The sequence below is a fragment of the Pan paniscus genome, chromosome 1 (assembly GCF_029289425.2).
Source record: "Pan paniscus chromosome 1, NHGRI_mPanPan1-v2.0_pri, whole genome shotgun sequence".
NCBI classification, from domain to species: domain Eukaryota; kingdom Metazoa; phylum Chordata; class Mammalia; order Primates; family Hominidae; genus Pan; species Pan paniscus.
Genome location: NC_073249.2, coordinates 124,110,237 through 124,127,329, shown reverse-complemented (window position 1 = coordinate 124,127,329; position 17,093 = coordinate 124,110,237). Strand labels below are relative to the sequence as shown.

Sequence of the window (17,093 nt, the reverse complement as noted above, 5' to 3'; positions counted from 1 at the left end):
TTTAAAAATACAATACAATAAAATAAAAAAATAATAAAAGAAAGAAAGAAAGAAAGAAAAATCTCAACCATAAGAAATACATATTATATATATATATAGCAACTAAGTTACCTAGTAAGGAATTATTTTAAAGGGCAAGTCTTTTATTCTCACTTTTTGCCCAAATTTGTATCAAGTATAGCCTCGGATCCTATAATAAACTCCACCTATGAATAGTATCCCAGTCAACAAAATACTTTATTGCATTTCTCAAGCATGTTGTTTGCACACAGACTTAATGATAGTGACCAAGCTTCAGTGTTACAGTAGCCATATCTTTTTTCACTGGGTTTTATTGTTTTATGTTTCAGCCTGTATGACTCATGAAGAGAACAATTTGTTTGGTCAAAGAATCACTCTATGCCGGTGCCAGCATACTTTTTAAAGTGAAATGCCAGGAAAATAAGTGTAACTGCAAGCGTTTTAGGGAACTATACAGACTAGGAAAAACACTGGCTGGATCATTAGTGGCATTTCATTCAGAGTGGAAATATTTTTTTTCATCCAAAGTGCATAAGAAAGAAACAAATCTTCTGATCAAGTGGTTTATTTTCCATATACCTATCAGTTAGGATTACTTTCCTCTAAGACAAAATAATATACTTCTTGGACTATTAGAAAAAATACAAACCTATTTATAAACTAAAATGTCAAAAATTCTAGCTAATAAACAATTTTGTTTTAGAAATTCTCACTTTTTAAATGACTGAAAAGATCTTACTCACCATAGGACCAGGTGGTCCATCTTGGCCTGCAGCTCCAGGGAGACCTTGTTCTCCCTAGAGAAAATAAAAATGATTGATTTTTAAAATTAATAAAATAATACATATTTATTTATTTATTTTAAATTTTAGAAAAACAATAAGAAAACAAAGGAAATATCACCCTTCAGTTCCGCCATACGGAGGACATCTACAAATATTGTAAATAATTTTGTGTCTTTACTATGTGTATATGTCTATATTCAAATACACACCTATATATATATATATATATATATACACATAGGTATATATATAAACATTTCACATAACTGAAATTTTAAAATTTGGTTTTCTATTTTCTTTTTATAAGTTAGTGTTTCACCATGAACTTATTAAATAAATGATATACTTAAATATATGAAGAGTATCTTTTTTACATTATATTTACAGAATTCCCACAAAATTATCCACATGATAACTTATGAAATAATGCTAACATAGGCACCTTCATTCAAAATTTTTTTAAAATAAAAATGTTATTTTCAAAATGGCATCTTTTTAACACAGATGCTCACCACAGGACCAGGGATGCCCCGAAGACCTTCTGGACCAGGCTTTCCTGCAGGTCCCTGAGGACCGACTGGGCCGGTTTTTCCAGGAGGACCTTCTGCACCTGCTTCCCCCTGTTAGAAAGTAAAATATGGGAGCACATTAGTGATGAGAAAATACTTTTATTATTTTATTAAATGTACTGAAAAAAGTTGATCAGTTTATGCATGAAATTTTCAAATATAATACCTTATATATAATATATATATTATATATATAATGTATATATTATTTTTTTTTACCTTAGCACCTTTTTCACCTTGTCTTCCCTCTGCACCTGCAGCTCCAGGAGGACCCTATAGACATAAGATTTATTGTAAAATATGTATCACATATAAAAGTAATGTTAATGAGCACTTGTTTACAAACACTAAACTTCAGTTTGTAACAGATGAATAAATTGTAGTTTTCTATCACTATTTGGTTTAAAACATAATAACGAAAATCAAAACCCATTTTATGTACAAACTTCCTCTTAGAATACTGAAAAACAGCACGAATTAAGTATACTACAATCACTTCACATCAATATAAGAAAGCAGTAAAAATAAAGTTTTTAAAGAAATGCTGATGAATTAAAATCGCCACCCTGAGTGTGTTAAATACTGATATATCATTTATGTTTATTATTAGAAATTAATTTAATATATCTACTTGTATTCTACTTTTATTCTCATATGTGTTTTAAGAATGGCCCCTTCCTTAATCTTAGAACATGTATATGTTCATGCATTCTTACAGGATCACATAACAACTAAAGAAACACAATATTTTAAATTATGATAGTCAACAGACACAGTATTTTCATTTTTGAGAACTATGCAATTCACATAAATAGGTAAAATGAAAGCAAATATCACTTTTTAAATCCTAATATTAGAAGTAAAATTGAAAAAAAATTACACTTTAGATGCCATCCAAAAGCATAAGTACAGAATGACAGAAAAAGAAACTTAATGATCTCTAAGAAACTGCTTTTCATTTTTTTCCCTCAGACTGTCTTGTTTTTCCATTCATTTACTTTAATTTTCATAATAAATTGTGCTCAAAATCATTAACTGAGATTGGGGTTGGTGGTTGCAGAGAGTAGTCATGGTGGTGTTAATTGGTGAGAATAAGGTGAGGCAGGAGGGTGACTGCTCCTTTTCAGATGCCATATTAATATTTTAATGGTGAATATATCCCAGCCTTTTATATCGTATTTTAAACTGAGTATCAATAGTGGTGGATGATGAGAGGTTGCTTGGAGGGTACAACGTGCATTGCTTCAGTGATGGATGCACTGAAGGCCCAGACTTCATCACAATGTAATATCAGTATAGCAAAATTGCACGTGTACCCCATGAATTTACACACAAAGTAAAGATGAATAAAATGAGTATCAAGCACTTCAATTCCATGAACTCATTTTATCTCAGAAAGAGTCAATGATGACATCATTAGTAATGATTTTCTCAATATCATTCCTATAACTATCTATTATTAGACATTCATTGTACCTCAACCCAAAGATAAAAAATGTATAAATTCTATGGGTAATCTCTTGAGGTGGAATCAATATGCTAATAATAATATATACATTACAACTTCAAAGGACATCTTTCAAATTTCATATTTAAGCAAAAGGAATTCTGTGTTGAGCCATGAATTTCAAATTTGTTCTATTGTTAAAATGTTGAGCCAGAAATTATTTTGGTGTGATCTTTAAATTAAATAATAACATATGCAAAGTAGATACAACAATAATAATGATTATTATTTGGGAAATAGAAATAATGACATTCAATGAAATAATAGCTTTTCCTTATTCAATGACAGTTTTTCCTTAAACTAGTAACATAATGATATGTGGGCTTAACCTGAAAAGATTGCATTTACAAACATGAAGTTTATAGTAGAAAAGATATATCAATACATGGCTTTTAAAAAAGCAAGCCATCTATTGTCTAAAATCGGAAGGAAAATATCACCTTTACTTCCAAGGAGAAAGAAAATCAGTATTAGAAGAGCCCAGAGAATTTTAACATAACTAAATGACAATACAGCAACTAAATTGTGATTAAAATAAAGGGCTTCTTGTCCCTAAATAATTTCTTCCTTCTGTGAACAAATATCTGTCATAGTAAAAATTTTATTAAATGACTTTGTTCTGTTCTTTTTCTCGTTTTTCCCAATTTTATTTATTCCTCATATGTTTTCCAGATGACAAAAAAATAAGAAAAATGACGACAAAAGCAGATATACTTTTCCTGAGAGAGTAGTAAGCCAAGTGGGACCTAATAGAAGGTGTTAAGGTCATGAGGGCTCATGAATTGATTAATAATAAATATAAAAGGGCTGAGGCAGCCAGGCACAGCAGCTCATTCCTGTAATCCCAGCATTTTGGGAGACCAAGGCAGGCGGATCGCCTCAGGTCAGGTGTTCGAGACCAGCTGGGCCAACACAGTGAAACCCGTCTCTACTAAAAATACAAAAAATTAGCTGGGCGTGGTGGTGGGCACCTGTAATCCCAGCTACTCGGGAGGCTGAGGCAGGAGAATCGCTTGAACCCGGGAGGCAGAAGTTGCAGTGAGCCGAGATTGCACCATTGTGCTCCAGCCTGGGAAATAAAAGCAAAACTCCGTCTAAAAAAAAAAAAGAACTGAGGCTGTGAATTTGATGTCTTGCTCTTTCAAGTCTGCTCCTTGTCCTTCCACCATGGTATGACACTGCAACAAGGCCCATGCAAAATGTGGCCACTCAATCTTGGATGTCCCATCCTTCAGCCAATAAATCTGTGCTTATTATACATTACAGAGTCTGTGTTATTCTGTTATAGTAGTACAAAACAAAGACAATGCCTACGGACAAATTGTTGTCCCAATAATTTATTCCTCATATGTTTGCATAAACGAAGGGGCAGAAACTTAATCTGGTGAGCTCTTGCTGCACTTTCATGAAGTAATGAGTGTTCTTATTGAAAAATACCTCATAAAAACATAACACACTAAAATAGGGCCTAGTTAATTCTCCACCAGTAGTTATTGTGATAACAGATTTTTCTACTCAAGAGAACTATTCTTCATATAAAGCATCTAATATAATCTTCTTTCCACTATTCAAGTTTTACAGTATGATTCTGTAATTTAATCATTTTTCCACTCATGTCACAAACATTTAAATATCCCTTATATTCCAGAATGTGTTATACATATAAATAACATGTAAAATCAAATCCCTAAGAAATTCACAGAATTTAGTCACAAACACAGATACAAAAATTAACAAATAGAACACTAAAATAAACAAAGATGAGATCAGTGTACAAAATAGGTACAATGATCCAGTTTGGCAGTATAGAGGATTTTCCTAAAAACCTAGACTCTGATCTGAATCTTACAGTGTGAGTTGATGAGAGAGGGATGGCTTCTTCTAACACTTTACCTTCTGATCACTCACGTGCATGCTTAAAGGAATAAGAATGGAAAGTACATGATAGTCTTTATGGACCTGCTAAGAGTTCACTTAGGCCAGTAGCTAAGCATCTATGCATTTGTCTTGCTATGAGGCAGAATATTAGGGTGCATGAGTATGTGGTGACTTGAGAGTTAGGGAGGAAAAAAGAGAATTGGAGAAAGGCAGAGACTTGGCATATGGAGATCTTGATTTTTTAATATTAGCAAAATAAACTGCCAAATTTAGTATACAATTAGCTATTTGGATAAACAGACATTTTTGAACATGTTAAATGAACAAGAATTTTTGTTTCCTCACTTTAAAAAATTAGAACAATTTTCCCAAAAGTATTAAAAACATTAATATTTAAAATAGTTTAAAAATAAATAAATTTGATTCAAAATTTTTAGAACCTTTAATACTCCTCTTGAACTATGAATCTCCTAGAAAGGTATATAATCTCTGCAGTGGTTCTCAAATTAAATGCAGACCTTGTTTTCATAATGACCTTACTTGGAAGGCACTGTTTTGTACCACACAGAAATTTTAAGTGGATTTATAATTTATTTTATTATTACAATGTACTTTCTATCTATACATTTATATTAGAATTTTTCAAAGGATTTTGTAAAAGAAAATGTCTGAATTTGAAATTTGAATTAATACTATATATATTATAATACTTTATATGTGTGTGCATATATATATACACACACATAGTACATGCATATACAAGGTACACACACATATATATACTATATTATATATATGATGTGTGTGTGCATAATAAGTTAAAACTTCATCTGTCATTATAACCAGTTAATAACAACAGTTACCATTTTAATTTTTTATTGTGAACTTCCCTTTGGCAATATGAGCCGAATTCAAATTTCCATTTAATATGTGCATTTTCAGGTTATAATGCTTAAATTATTTTGGTCAGCTCTAGATTTTTTTTTCAGTAAAAGGACATGGAACTAGCTAAAATGATAACTTTAGTATTAAAAGTCCATGGCTTATTGAAACAAGCTGTACAAATCTTCCAGTCCCTTAAGGAAATATACATTCATTCTCAAGTATTACAAATGCATGACAGAAAGTACATGTACTATGAATGATAATGTAATTCTCCTACTTGATTAATAACCATTAGAATTTTCTTTCTCAGTATCACTGCCACTTACAACATCGTGATCAATATTCTGTTAGGAAGTTTTATTATCATTCATGCGTAAGATTCAATCACAGAAAAAAAGTGGTAATACTTTTGAACACATTTCTTGTCATTGCTACTTCCGCCATAAGATATTATAGAAAAAAATTGTGACTTTTTTATTGTTTCCACAGTGGGAAAGTAAGGATCTGAGAAATGCCAATTTCCACAAAATATATACAAACCTAATTTAAGATTAACATTTCTAGATGGACTAAAGGGAAACAGACTGTAAGGCAAATCTGTATTTAACCAAAGCACGAGCCTGTAGAACAGATATTACCTTACTGCATAGAAATATGCTTTTGCTATTTTCACAAAAGTGGTATTAAATTGATTGCTGCATCAGATATTGAACTCAAAGGTTTGTGGTGACAGTATTCTCAAATCAGTTTCAATTCATAGAATTCACTCTGCATTATACCCTTCTATGATTAGATGTTTGTGTTCACCTGTGGTATAGACAAAGTGACCTCACATATGTACAGTGTATAAACAGAGTGATCTCACTTATGTACAGTACTTTCTTCTTTTCGACACAGGGTCTCACTCAGTTGCTCAGGCTGGACAGCAGTGGCGCTATCTTGGCCCACTGCAGCCTCGAACTCCTGGGCTCAAGCTATTCTCCCACCTCAGCCTCAGAGTACCTAGGACTACAGGCTCATGTCATCATACCTGACTAATTTTTGTATTTTTTTGTAGAGACAGGGTTTCACCATGTTGCCCAGGCTGATCTCCTACTCCTGAGCTCAAGTGATCCTCTTGCTTCAGCCTCTCAAAGTGCTGGGATCTTGAATTAAATTTTGTATAAGGTGTAAGGAAGGGATCCAGTTTTAGCTTTCTATATATGGCTAGCCAGTTTTACCAAAAATTAATTCAAGATGGATTAAAGACTTAAATGTTAGACCTAAAACCATAAAAACCCTAGAAGAAAACCTAGGCAATACCATTCAGGACACAGGCATGGGCAAGGACTTCATGTCTAAAACACCAAAAGCAATGGCAACAAAAGCCAAAATTGACAAATGGGATCTAATTAAACTAAACAGCTTCTGCACAGCAAAAGAAACTACCATCAGAGTGAACAGGCAACCTACAGAATGGGAGAAAATTTTTGCAACCTACTCATCTGACAAAGGGCTAATATCCAGAATCTACAATTAACTCAAACAAATTTACAAGAAAAAAACAAACAACCCCATCAAAAAGTGGGTGAAGGATATGAACAGACACTTCTCAAAAGAAGACATTTATGCAGCCAAAAGACACATGAAAAAATGCTCATCATCACTGGCCATCAGAGAAATGCAAATCAAAACCACAATGAGATACCATCTCACACCAGTTAGAATGGTGATCATTAAAAAGTCAGGAAACAACAGGTGCTGGAGAGGATGTGGAGAAATAGGAACATTTTTACACTGTTGGTGGGACTGTAAACTAGTTCAACCATTGTGGAAGTCAGTGTGGCAATTCCTCAGGGATCTAGAACTAGAAATACCATTTGACCCAGCCATCCCATTACTGGGTATATACCCAAAGGATTATAAATCATGCTGCTATAGACACATGCACACGTATGTTTATAGCAGCACTATTCACAATAGCAAAGACTTGGAACCAACCTAAATGTCTGACAATGATAGACTGGATTAAGAAAATGTGGTACATATACACCATGGAATACTATGCAGCCATAAAAAATGATGAGTTCGTGTCCTTTGTAGGGACATGGATGAAACTGGAAACCATCATTCTCAGCAAACTGTCACAAGGACAAAAAACCAAACACCGCATGTTCTCACTCATAGGTGGGAATTTAACAATGAGAACACATGGACACAGGAAGGGGAACATCACACACCAGGGACTGTTGTGGGGTGGGGGGAGGGGGGAGGGATGGCATTAGGAGATATACCTAATGCTAAATGACGACTTACTGGGTGCAGCACACCAACATGGCACATTTATACATATGTAACAAACCTACAGGTTGTGCACATGTACCCTAAAACTTAAAGTTTAATAATAATAAAATAAAAATTTTAAAAAAAGGAAAGAGAGAGAAAGGAAGAAAGGAAGAAAAGAAGGAGGGAGGGAGGAAGGAAAATTAGTGGTGCCTTTATTTGTACCCTGAGTTGCTAAAGCACCCATATAAGTTAAAAAAAAAAAAGGGCTGGGATCGTGGGTGTGACCAAATACCTCTTTCTGAGTTGACTCATAGTTTAATAACTTTATTATTTCTTAAACTGGTCTTAAATATCTACTGTTTGACAAATCCATTTTATTAAAATATACATGAAGTTGTCATGAGTTTAAATGCTTCTATTTTTGGTAATTGTTCTCATAGGAAATTCTTTACCATATATGTCACATGAATTTGCACCAAGGGATAACCAATTTATATTAGTATTACAAATATAAATTTCCTTAAAATCACAATATACTATACTCTGAAAGTGCAGTTAATTAATATTCTATATCCTTTTTGTATGTGTATCACCCAGTTAGTTCAGTATTGGTCACCGCTGAACTCAAACAACAAAGCAAAATCAACAATAAACAAAACTAACTTTACCATGAATTTATTGCTAACGAGCTATCATTTCATGTATACAGCTAGGATATTAGAAGAAAATATTTTACTCCTTATTTTATATTTTATTTAATAATAGGTTTATTTAGTTTATAAATGATACTACAATTTGAAACCCTTATTCAATGCTTAATAATAACATCCATTGTTTGAGATTCTGATAGATTCAGGCATTAGGCTTTGTGCTTTAAATATACATTTTCTTAATTTAGTCCTCACTTCAGTATTGTAAATTAGTTATTATGACCGCTTTTTAAATGAGAAAACTGAGACTCAAATAAATTAACTTATCCCAAGTCACACTTTTAGGTAGCAAGGATTTGAAACAAGTTCTGTCTGATTCTGATGCAACAGCATTCTGGTCTCTACTTTTTAGTGAAATTAAGATAAAAGGAGTGTCAGTTTATAGGTTGCAAATAATGTTAGTAAGTAATTTGGGCTTCAGTTTTTGGGTTTACTTTTGGTTTTCTTGAGAGAGGGTCTCCCTCTGTTGTTCAGATTGGAGTACAGTAGAACAATCATGACTCACTGCAGCCTGGACCTCTCGGGCTCATGCAATCCTCCCACCTCAGCCTCCCAAGTAGCTGGGACTACAGGCATGCGCCACCACACCTCGGTAATTTTTAAAAGTTTTTGTGAAGATGAGGGTCTCACTATGTTGTCTCAAAGTCCTGGGCTTAAGCAATACTCCTGCCTAAGTCTCTGAAAGTGCTGGGATTACAGGTGTCAGCCACTGCACTTGACCTGTGTTTCCATTTTTTTTTCTTTTTTTTCTTTTTTTTCAAGCTAAACCACCTATTTGTTTATGTTGAGGTAGAGTTATTGACTAAATTAACTAGTGCTGTAGGCTGTAAATTAATGGTGCAAACATTAATTGCTAGTGTTAAATCAGAACAAATCATAGTTTTGGTAATAAGATTGTTGACATAAGAGTAATTTTTCACACCATTAAAATATATTTTACTCTGGTGAAGAAAATAGATTATTATGTAAAACAGAAAGAAGCAATTAAGCATGCCAGTTTATCCAAACCTAATATAGAAAACAATTTAACATATCGTGTTAAATGGTTTTCAGTTTCAATTTATTGTTGCCATATTTTAAAAGAGAAAACCCTGCATATTATGCTCAGTCGGGCTGACCTAAGGTTGATTTTTCTATTATATGAAAATGAATGTGAATAGCTTTGTAAGCAATGCATAGTCACCACCGTTCTCATGTTATTATTAATTCATGAATACAAAGCCTTCTAATTTTGTTTACAAAGTGACCAGAATGGATTAAAATAGCTCATCATCTTTCTATAAATTGTAATTTAAAAAGAGAGGATAGAACAGTGCTAAAATTTTTATGAGGTTATTTAAAAATAATTTATCAAAAATCAAAGGGAACTCAACTAATGTACTATCTCATAATGTTAAAGAACATATGCTAGAATGACTCAATGTTATATTATTGTAGGCTTTCAACCTAAATGCACTACATAATACAGTATCATCAATTTAGAAGTTTCCTACATACCACTCGTAACAATTGCAATCCACTTTTTTTCCACAGAAGTAACTACCATCCTAAATTTTTGTTAATCATTGGCTTATGTTTCTTTATCATGTTTACCACTTATGTTAAAATGCTAAACATATCTGTAACAGTTCTGCATATTATATAAATGAAATAATGTAATATATATTTTCCAGTTCAACATTATATACACATACACACACAACACATACATATACACATACACATATTTATTCTGCTTAATGTTTAATATTAGATTTTGAGATTCATCTATGTTATTCATGCATCTGTAGTGCATTTATTTTATTACCATACAAAATTTTAGTTTATTAATATACTTCAATTAACTTATATTGTCTACAGTTATTATTAACAAGGATAACAAAACATTATTCCTTGAGTCTTTTGGTGGATATGTGCAAAATGTCATCTAGGATATGTGCTAAGAAATGGAATTACCAGATGACAGAAAAAGTTCATGTTAGATTCTATTAGGTAACATAGAACTATTTCCCTAAAGTGGCAGTACCCAGTAACTCAAAACAGCCGTGCATAATAATCTTCACTGTTTTTTGAAAACATTCTTCCCAATACTTGGTTTGTCAGAGTACATTTTTGTTAATTGGTGTATGTGATATAGTATCTCAATGTAATTTCTGGTACACACTTTCCTGATTTCTACAAATATTTTTTCTTGTTTCATGGGGTATTTGTGTCAAATACTTTTTAATGCCTTTGGCATATTTTTTTCTATTGTTTTTTCTTGCTATTATAATTTGTAAGAAATACTTAGATACTCTAACAAATTATTCTATGCATGTTTCCTGTATGTTACAAATATTTTCTCCTAATCGGATCTTTTTGTTCCAATGTCTTCTAAGTATTTTTGGATAAATAGGAAATTTTAATGGTCATATATTTGATACATCAATCTATTCCTTTCTGATTACACCTGTGTGATAAGAATTTATGACTGGAGGTCAAAAAATTACCCTCAAATAATTTTTGGTAAAATATTTCAAAGTTTACCTTTGACATTTATGATTATAAATCAATTAGAACTGAATTCTGTTAAATGAGCTAGATGAGGTATATTTAATCTTTTTCCGTATAGAAAATCATTTCTCCCAGCAGAATTTTTTCAATAGTCTATCCACTTTCCATTGATGTGTAATGTCCAATTTGTTACAAATAAGGTTTACATATGCCCTTAGGTATTTTCTGGTCTTTTTCTTCAACGAGACCATTGCCTATATATCTATATAAAAAATCAAGTATAACTTTGCAAGTAAATTATCTTAATTTCTTATTTTTTACCCACCTCATAAATCCACTTAACCATAATTTTATTTTTTTTTAAGGATTTTTAAATACATTTTAATCAGGGGAGTTAACAATGTTGTCTAGTTAGAAATATTGGCAGGAATGAGAGTAACATAATTTTTCTATTTTCTAATTGTATTTGGCATTTATATCTAAAGAAAAATTTACCCATTGCTTACAATTTCACAGTATCATGTAATCTTTAATTTTGGATGAAAAATAATTATTGATTATTGCTATACTATGGATATTTCTCCCCTCCAAACCTCATGTTGAAATTTGATTCCAAATCTTGGCGGTAGAGCCCAATAGGAGGTGTCTGAGTCATGGGGATGGATTTCTTATGAATAGATTAATACCTTTCCAGGATGGGTGTGAGTGGCTTCTCACTTTGTTAGTTCCTGAGAGAGCTGGTTGTTAAAAAGTGCCTGGCACCTCTGCTGCCCCTTCTTGCTTCCTCTGTCACCTTGTTATCGCTGCACACACCCCCTCTGCTTCTCCTTCCAGCATGAGTGGGAGCAGCCTGAGGCCCTCACCAGAAGCAGATGTTGACATCATGCTTCCTGTAGAGCCTGCAGAACTGTGAGCTAGATAAACCTCTTTTCTTTATAAATTACCCAGCCTCAGGTATTCGTTTATAGCAACACTAAATGTACTAAAAAAGGATGCTTCATGTTCTTGAAGGAACAAATAACAAAATTTTTTGTACATTATATTTTCATTAATATACTACTATATTTTATTATAACTGATTATTTCTAATATATGAAAATGCATCCTTCATTATAAGAGACAGGAATTAAGAATCAGCAATTAACTCATGTTTTAAAATTATATCTCCTTTAACTAGAAATTGCAGAGGTCCAACTCAGATGTAAATGAATAAGAATGTAAATACATGGACTTTCTCTTACTCAAAACTACTTCGGTGTTGTAGAGCAAATATATAATATAAATCTGAATATGTATTGACTTTTCTATGATATTTTCTCAATTCCAGAATTGGGGGGAGGTCTTCCTAGAAGTCTGAGTTACTCACTAAAATTATAATTGTCGATCATTATCCATTCCAAAGTAATAAACACAAATATATTTTTAAAATATGTTATAATAAAGAATAAAAATTTGCTGCATTATATTATCATGATTTTAAAATTAGTAAATATGACTGAAAATATTTTGAAAGTTTATATCAATAGCGTCAACATTATTATGTCAAAATAGCTTCATACAACAGTTTAATAGTTTTAACATATAATATTTTTATGTGATAGTTATAGGTTTATATATAAGTTTTGGGTCATATTATTATACTAAAAGGCTCATGAGATTTACTGGTTCACACATATATGTCTCTTTTTTATGTTTGCATTAATACTCTTTAATAGGTTATTTTATTCTATTACTTAAAAAATTTTTCAAAAATATTCAGTTGTTTTCAAAATGAATAATTCATGTGACCCACCACTGAATGGCTAAAGAAACAAATACATTCTATAACTCTGTTACCATGTTAAGATACTTCATCTCAAATATCGAATGATAATTACTTAAATTTATTAAAAAATATAAATATGTACTTTTTTGACATATTTTAAAATGAAACTAGACTAGATAGCACTTGCTGAGAGTTTGACTTGAGTAATGAAATGAGCTGAGAAGCTGCCAATATATAATAGAATATTTAAAATCAATTTTGATATAGTCTCTCTTTTTCTAGCTGCTACCACATTTTGAAGCAAGGTTTAATTTCCTTGCTTATATTAAAAGCATCATACTTTATACTTGTATGATGATTATCCCTGTGCTCAGAAGTGTTTAATAACTATGCCATAACTCAGTGCTAACACAGCAACAGTTATGAGGTGATTTTTTTGTGTGTGTGTTACATGATTTATCTTATGTTCAACCCAACCCTAGGGTAGGTGTTAGGTCCTCTGAGAAACAGAAAATACACAATTTGCCCAACGTAATACAGGTAATAACTGGTGAAGCTGGGTTGAAAGCCAGCTATTGTGACTGCATTGTTCTACTAACCACATTATATAGCATCCCACCATCTGAGGCCAGAAAAAAGAAAAAAAATGATTTCCTGTTGTTCCAAGAAGTATTTCAACTCATTCTCAAGGATGTTTTTTATAGTTATTCTTCCAAAAGGTCTGAAATAGTATAATAGACAGCTGTGCATCACAGTTTTATGAGCAGCTGGACTTAAAGCAGAAAGAGGCAATGGATATCAAAAATCATGTACACTTTCCAATTACTTTCTAAGAATAATAGCCCCATGGTTGTTTGGGGATAAATCTATTGACACTGAGACCATGCTTTGGGGTTGTAGACACAATAATAATAATAAAAGAAAATGTAAGAAAATGTACTTGGCCAATGAAGAGCAAATTGTTTTCAGAGACAAGTTTTATTATAAATTAAATATATTTTTGGCAAAGAGAAATGTTTGTAAATATTGATTCAAATTTGTATTGCTGAGAGACAAAAGTAAAACCCATTCACATTCTATGTTTAATGTGAAGATATTCAGTGTGAAAAATTCCCCTGAAATAAAGATACCATTAGAAAACAGCAGTGGCCCTAATTGCCCTGTGACTTTGGATTACTGAAGAGGGAGTCAGCCTCATAAATATATTTTGATGTTTATCACATATTTTACTCATGTGCCGGTTTGAAAATAGACTGCAGGTGGTACAGAAGAACACGCTAAAGTGAGATAGCTGCTGTAAGAGGCAGGTCTGCAGAGATTGCTTTATTATGAAAAGAATGCATCAATGAGAAAAGGACAGGAAAGTAAATCTCCTAGGGTCTACTGTGGCCAATATTGTCAGCAATATCTATTTATTTATATTTTGCTATAGCACATCATTAAAATACTGTTTCCGAGTCAGAGAAGTTTGACAGTGTAAAGCAATTTAACATTATATACTGATTCCTGAGCTCATTTCAGCTCATTTCTTTGATGCATTCAGGTTTTTACAATGTTTTAAGCTAGCACTGGACTTTTGACAGCTCATCCCCATGTATTACAATAGGAGTTAATGTTCAGGATACCACCAAAGTCTTTTATAATAATCTACTACATTTGTACAAAGGGGAGCTCTAAGCACAGAGGAGTGGAAAGCTCTTTAAGTAGAAGTTGTTTTTCTCATTTTTATTGTGACAGTGAAATAGTTAGAATATGTTCTATTTTAGTTATTATTTGGCATATTTAAAAATTGTTTTTAGGATTTATGATATTTCTCATTATTCTTATAACATGTTGCCTGCAGCTTACACACATTATATAAATTTATCCATGGTGACTAATGAGCATATGTTTCAAATAAAGAATTAAAGAAACTTACTCGTTTTCCAGGAGGACCTGGTGGGCCAGCCTCACCAGATGGGCCAGGAGGACCCTATAAAATGTGAAAAAATACCTTTAACAAAATTGGATATTATTTTGTGGCCCACATAAATTTTCAAAATCTGGATGGAAACCAACCCTCTTTCTTCATTTCCACATGTCAATATTTCCTGGAAAATCTCAGCCCTATTTCAGATACCTAAACTCCCTCTAGATATTTATAGTTAGAGCTGGTAAATTTATACGATAAAATTATTTATAGTTAGAACAAAGTGAATCAAATTCTCTTTATTTAAAACTGTGTCCTATTAAAAAGTGCTAATTTATATCTGGCAAGCATTAAACAGGCATGCTAATTAATATAATCATATGGTTAATAATTCTGCTCATATCACATAAATATGTGAAAACATAATACTATTACTTTTAAATTTATTTTTGTACAACACTAACATTCTATGCCAAGTTGTATATAACATACTGATATGGTTTGGCTGTGTCCCTACCCAAATCTCATCTTGAATTGTAGTTCCTATAATCCCCATGTATCCTGAAAGGGACCCAGTGGGAGGTAATTGAGTGATGGGGGTGGTTACTCACATTCTGTTCTTGTGATAGTGAATGAGTTCTCACAAGATCTGATGGTTTAATAAGTGGCTTTTCACCCTTCACTTTGCATTCCTCTCTCCTACTGCCTTGTGAAGAAGGACATGCTTGCTTCGCCTTCCACCATATTGTAAGTTTCCTGAGGCCTTCCCAGCCATGCAGAGTTGTGAGTCAATTAAACCTCTTTCCATTATAAATTACCCATTCTTGTGTACCTCACAGCAGTATGAGAATGGACTAATACGCATGCTGAGATATGATCCACAGGTCTGTCTATGCAGAATAAGCCTGTATCTGTGATAGCAAAGCATCTAGTGGGAATGGCCCCAGAGACAAAATTGTGTTGAGGGACCATTGTCTTTGGCTCCTAAAGTGAGTTCCCTCCCTTACTTTCTCCCTAAATAACTAAATGTGGTCAAAGTACACTGCTGTATCATTCACAAGTTTTTTTAAAAAGGCCTATACTATGTTGAGAGTTCATTTAGGTTCACAATTAAAATAATTCATGCTAATGATGGGATAATAACTTTTGCTAATGATTGGAAATAACTTTGCTTTTAGTATTATTAGTGATTTTAATTTTTTAACACAATGGATAGATAACTGAATTTGATATATTGTGACAACCTTATTAGTATGATATGATTACACTTTTTATTATAAATACTGTTTATTAATTTACATCAAATAAGAAGCACTCCATGTAAGATTGACTTTTAATGGGAATTCAAAAATTTTTTTGATAATTCTTTCAAAAAAGTGCATATACATAGAGCTATGTTTTTCAAAGGCTAATTACTTCTAATTATCTCATTAAAATGCCTTGAGACTATGTAAAAACTTAAAAATAAATTAGTGCATTTACTCACCGGTTGACCAGGATCTCCATCTTCACCCTTGTCACCACCAACACCATCTTGACCCTGTAAGAGGCAATAAAATATGAAGCAAGATATATCTCAGTATCAATAAATCACACTACTTATCAGGAAAAAAGTATGTTAGGCCATCTCTTGAGAAAAATTATCAGATGGACAAGTAAAATCATTATATTCTTTTAACCTTTTTAAAAAAATATTGTGGTACCTCTCACTCTCCGCACAAAATTTTGTAAAACTGCTACTATTAATATATCAGACTTAAAATCCAGCATGCTCTTTATATAAGGAAGAAAGAAGATGTCATTAGTATACAATGTCAGTGAATCCTTTCACCATGAACAAATACGGTACAGTTTGAAATAGGATTTGCATTATAGAAGAGAAACAGAAAAGCAAAGATCCTGTAACTTTGAAATAACAATAATGATGCTACTCAGATAATTTGTTTTTACAACCCATCAAAGTCTAGGAATCTAATCCAACTGTTGTACCTATGTTGCATGAAGAGCTTAATCACTTAATGTTGGTGCAATAGTCTCCAACTATATGGATTTTCCTGCATTTGCAATTACATTTTATGTTTTCTTTTTCTTTCTGTTTTTGGGAGTTCACTTAGGTTATTAGATTTTTTCTTTATTAACAATACAGAAATTGGAAACATTCCTACCAAAATAATTTCTTAATTTTTCCCTGATACTTACTGCAGGGCCAGGTTCCCCAGGAGGACCAGGATCTCCAGGAAAACCAACAGGACCCTAGAATGACGTTTTGAAAGAAAAAGAAATAAATGAAAAATAAATTTTTATAA

At 32.3% G+C, this 17,093-nt stretch overlaps 1 protein-coding gene across 3 annotated transcripts in view; it reads right to left on the bottom strand.

The window, feature by feature from the left end:
* COL11A1 (collagen type XI alpha 1 chain) overlaps nucleotides 1-17,093 on the bottom strand; it is a 233,700-nt gene that overhangs the window by 21,203 nt on the left and 195,404 nt on the right. For all 3 annotated transcript variants that reach the window (XR_008626073.2, XM_034932204.3, XM_003808494.7), the window contains exons 52-57: nucleotides 16,987-17,040; nucleotides 16,274-16,327; nucleotides 14,797-14,850; nucleotides 1,595-1,648; nucleotides 1,319-1,426; nucleotides 765-818 (exon numbers count right to left, since the gene is read on the bottom strand). Coding sequence is in view for 2 of the 3 variants with exons in the window: in XM_034932204.3 (XP_034788095.3) it covers nucleotides 765-818; nucleotides 1,319-1,426; nucleotides 1,595-1,648; nucleotides 14,797-14,850; nucleotides 16,274-16,327; nucleotides 16,987-17,040 (378 nt within the window). In the remaining variant the exon portion in view is untranslated. The remainder of the gene's footprint in view (nucleotides 1-764; nucleotides 819-1,318; nucleotides 1,427-1,594; nucleotides 1,649-14,796; nucleotides 14,851-16,273; nucleotides 16,328-16,986; nucleotides 17,041-17,093) is intronic.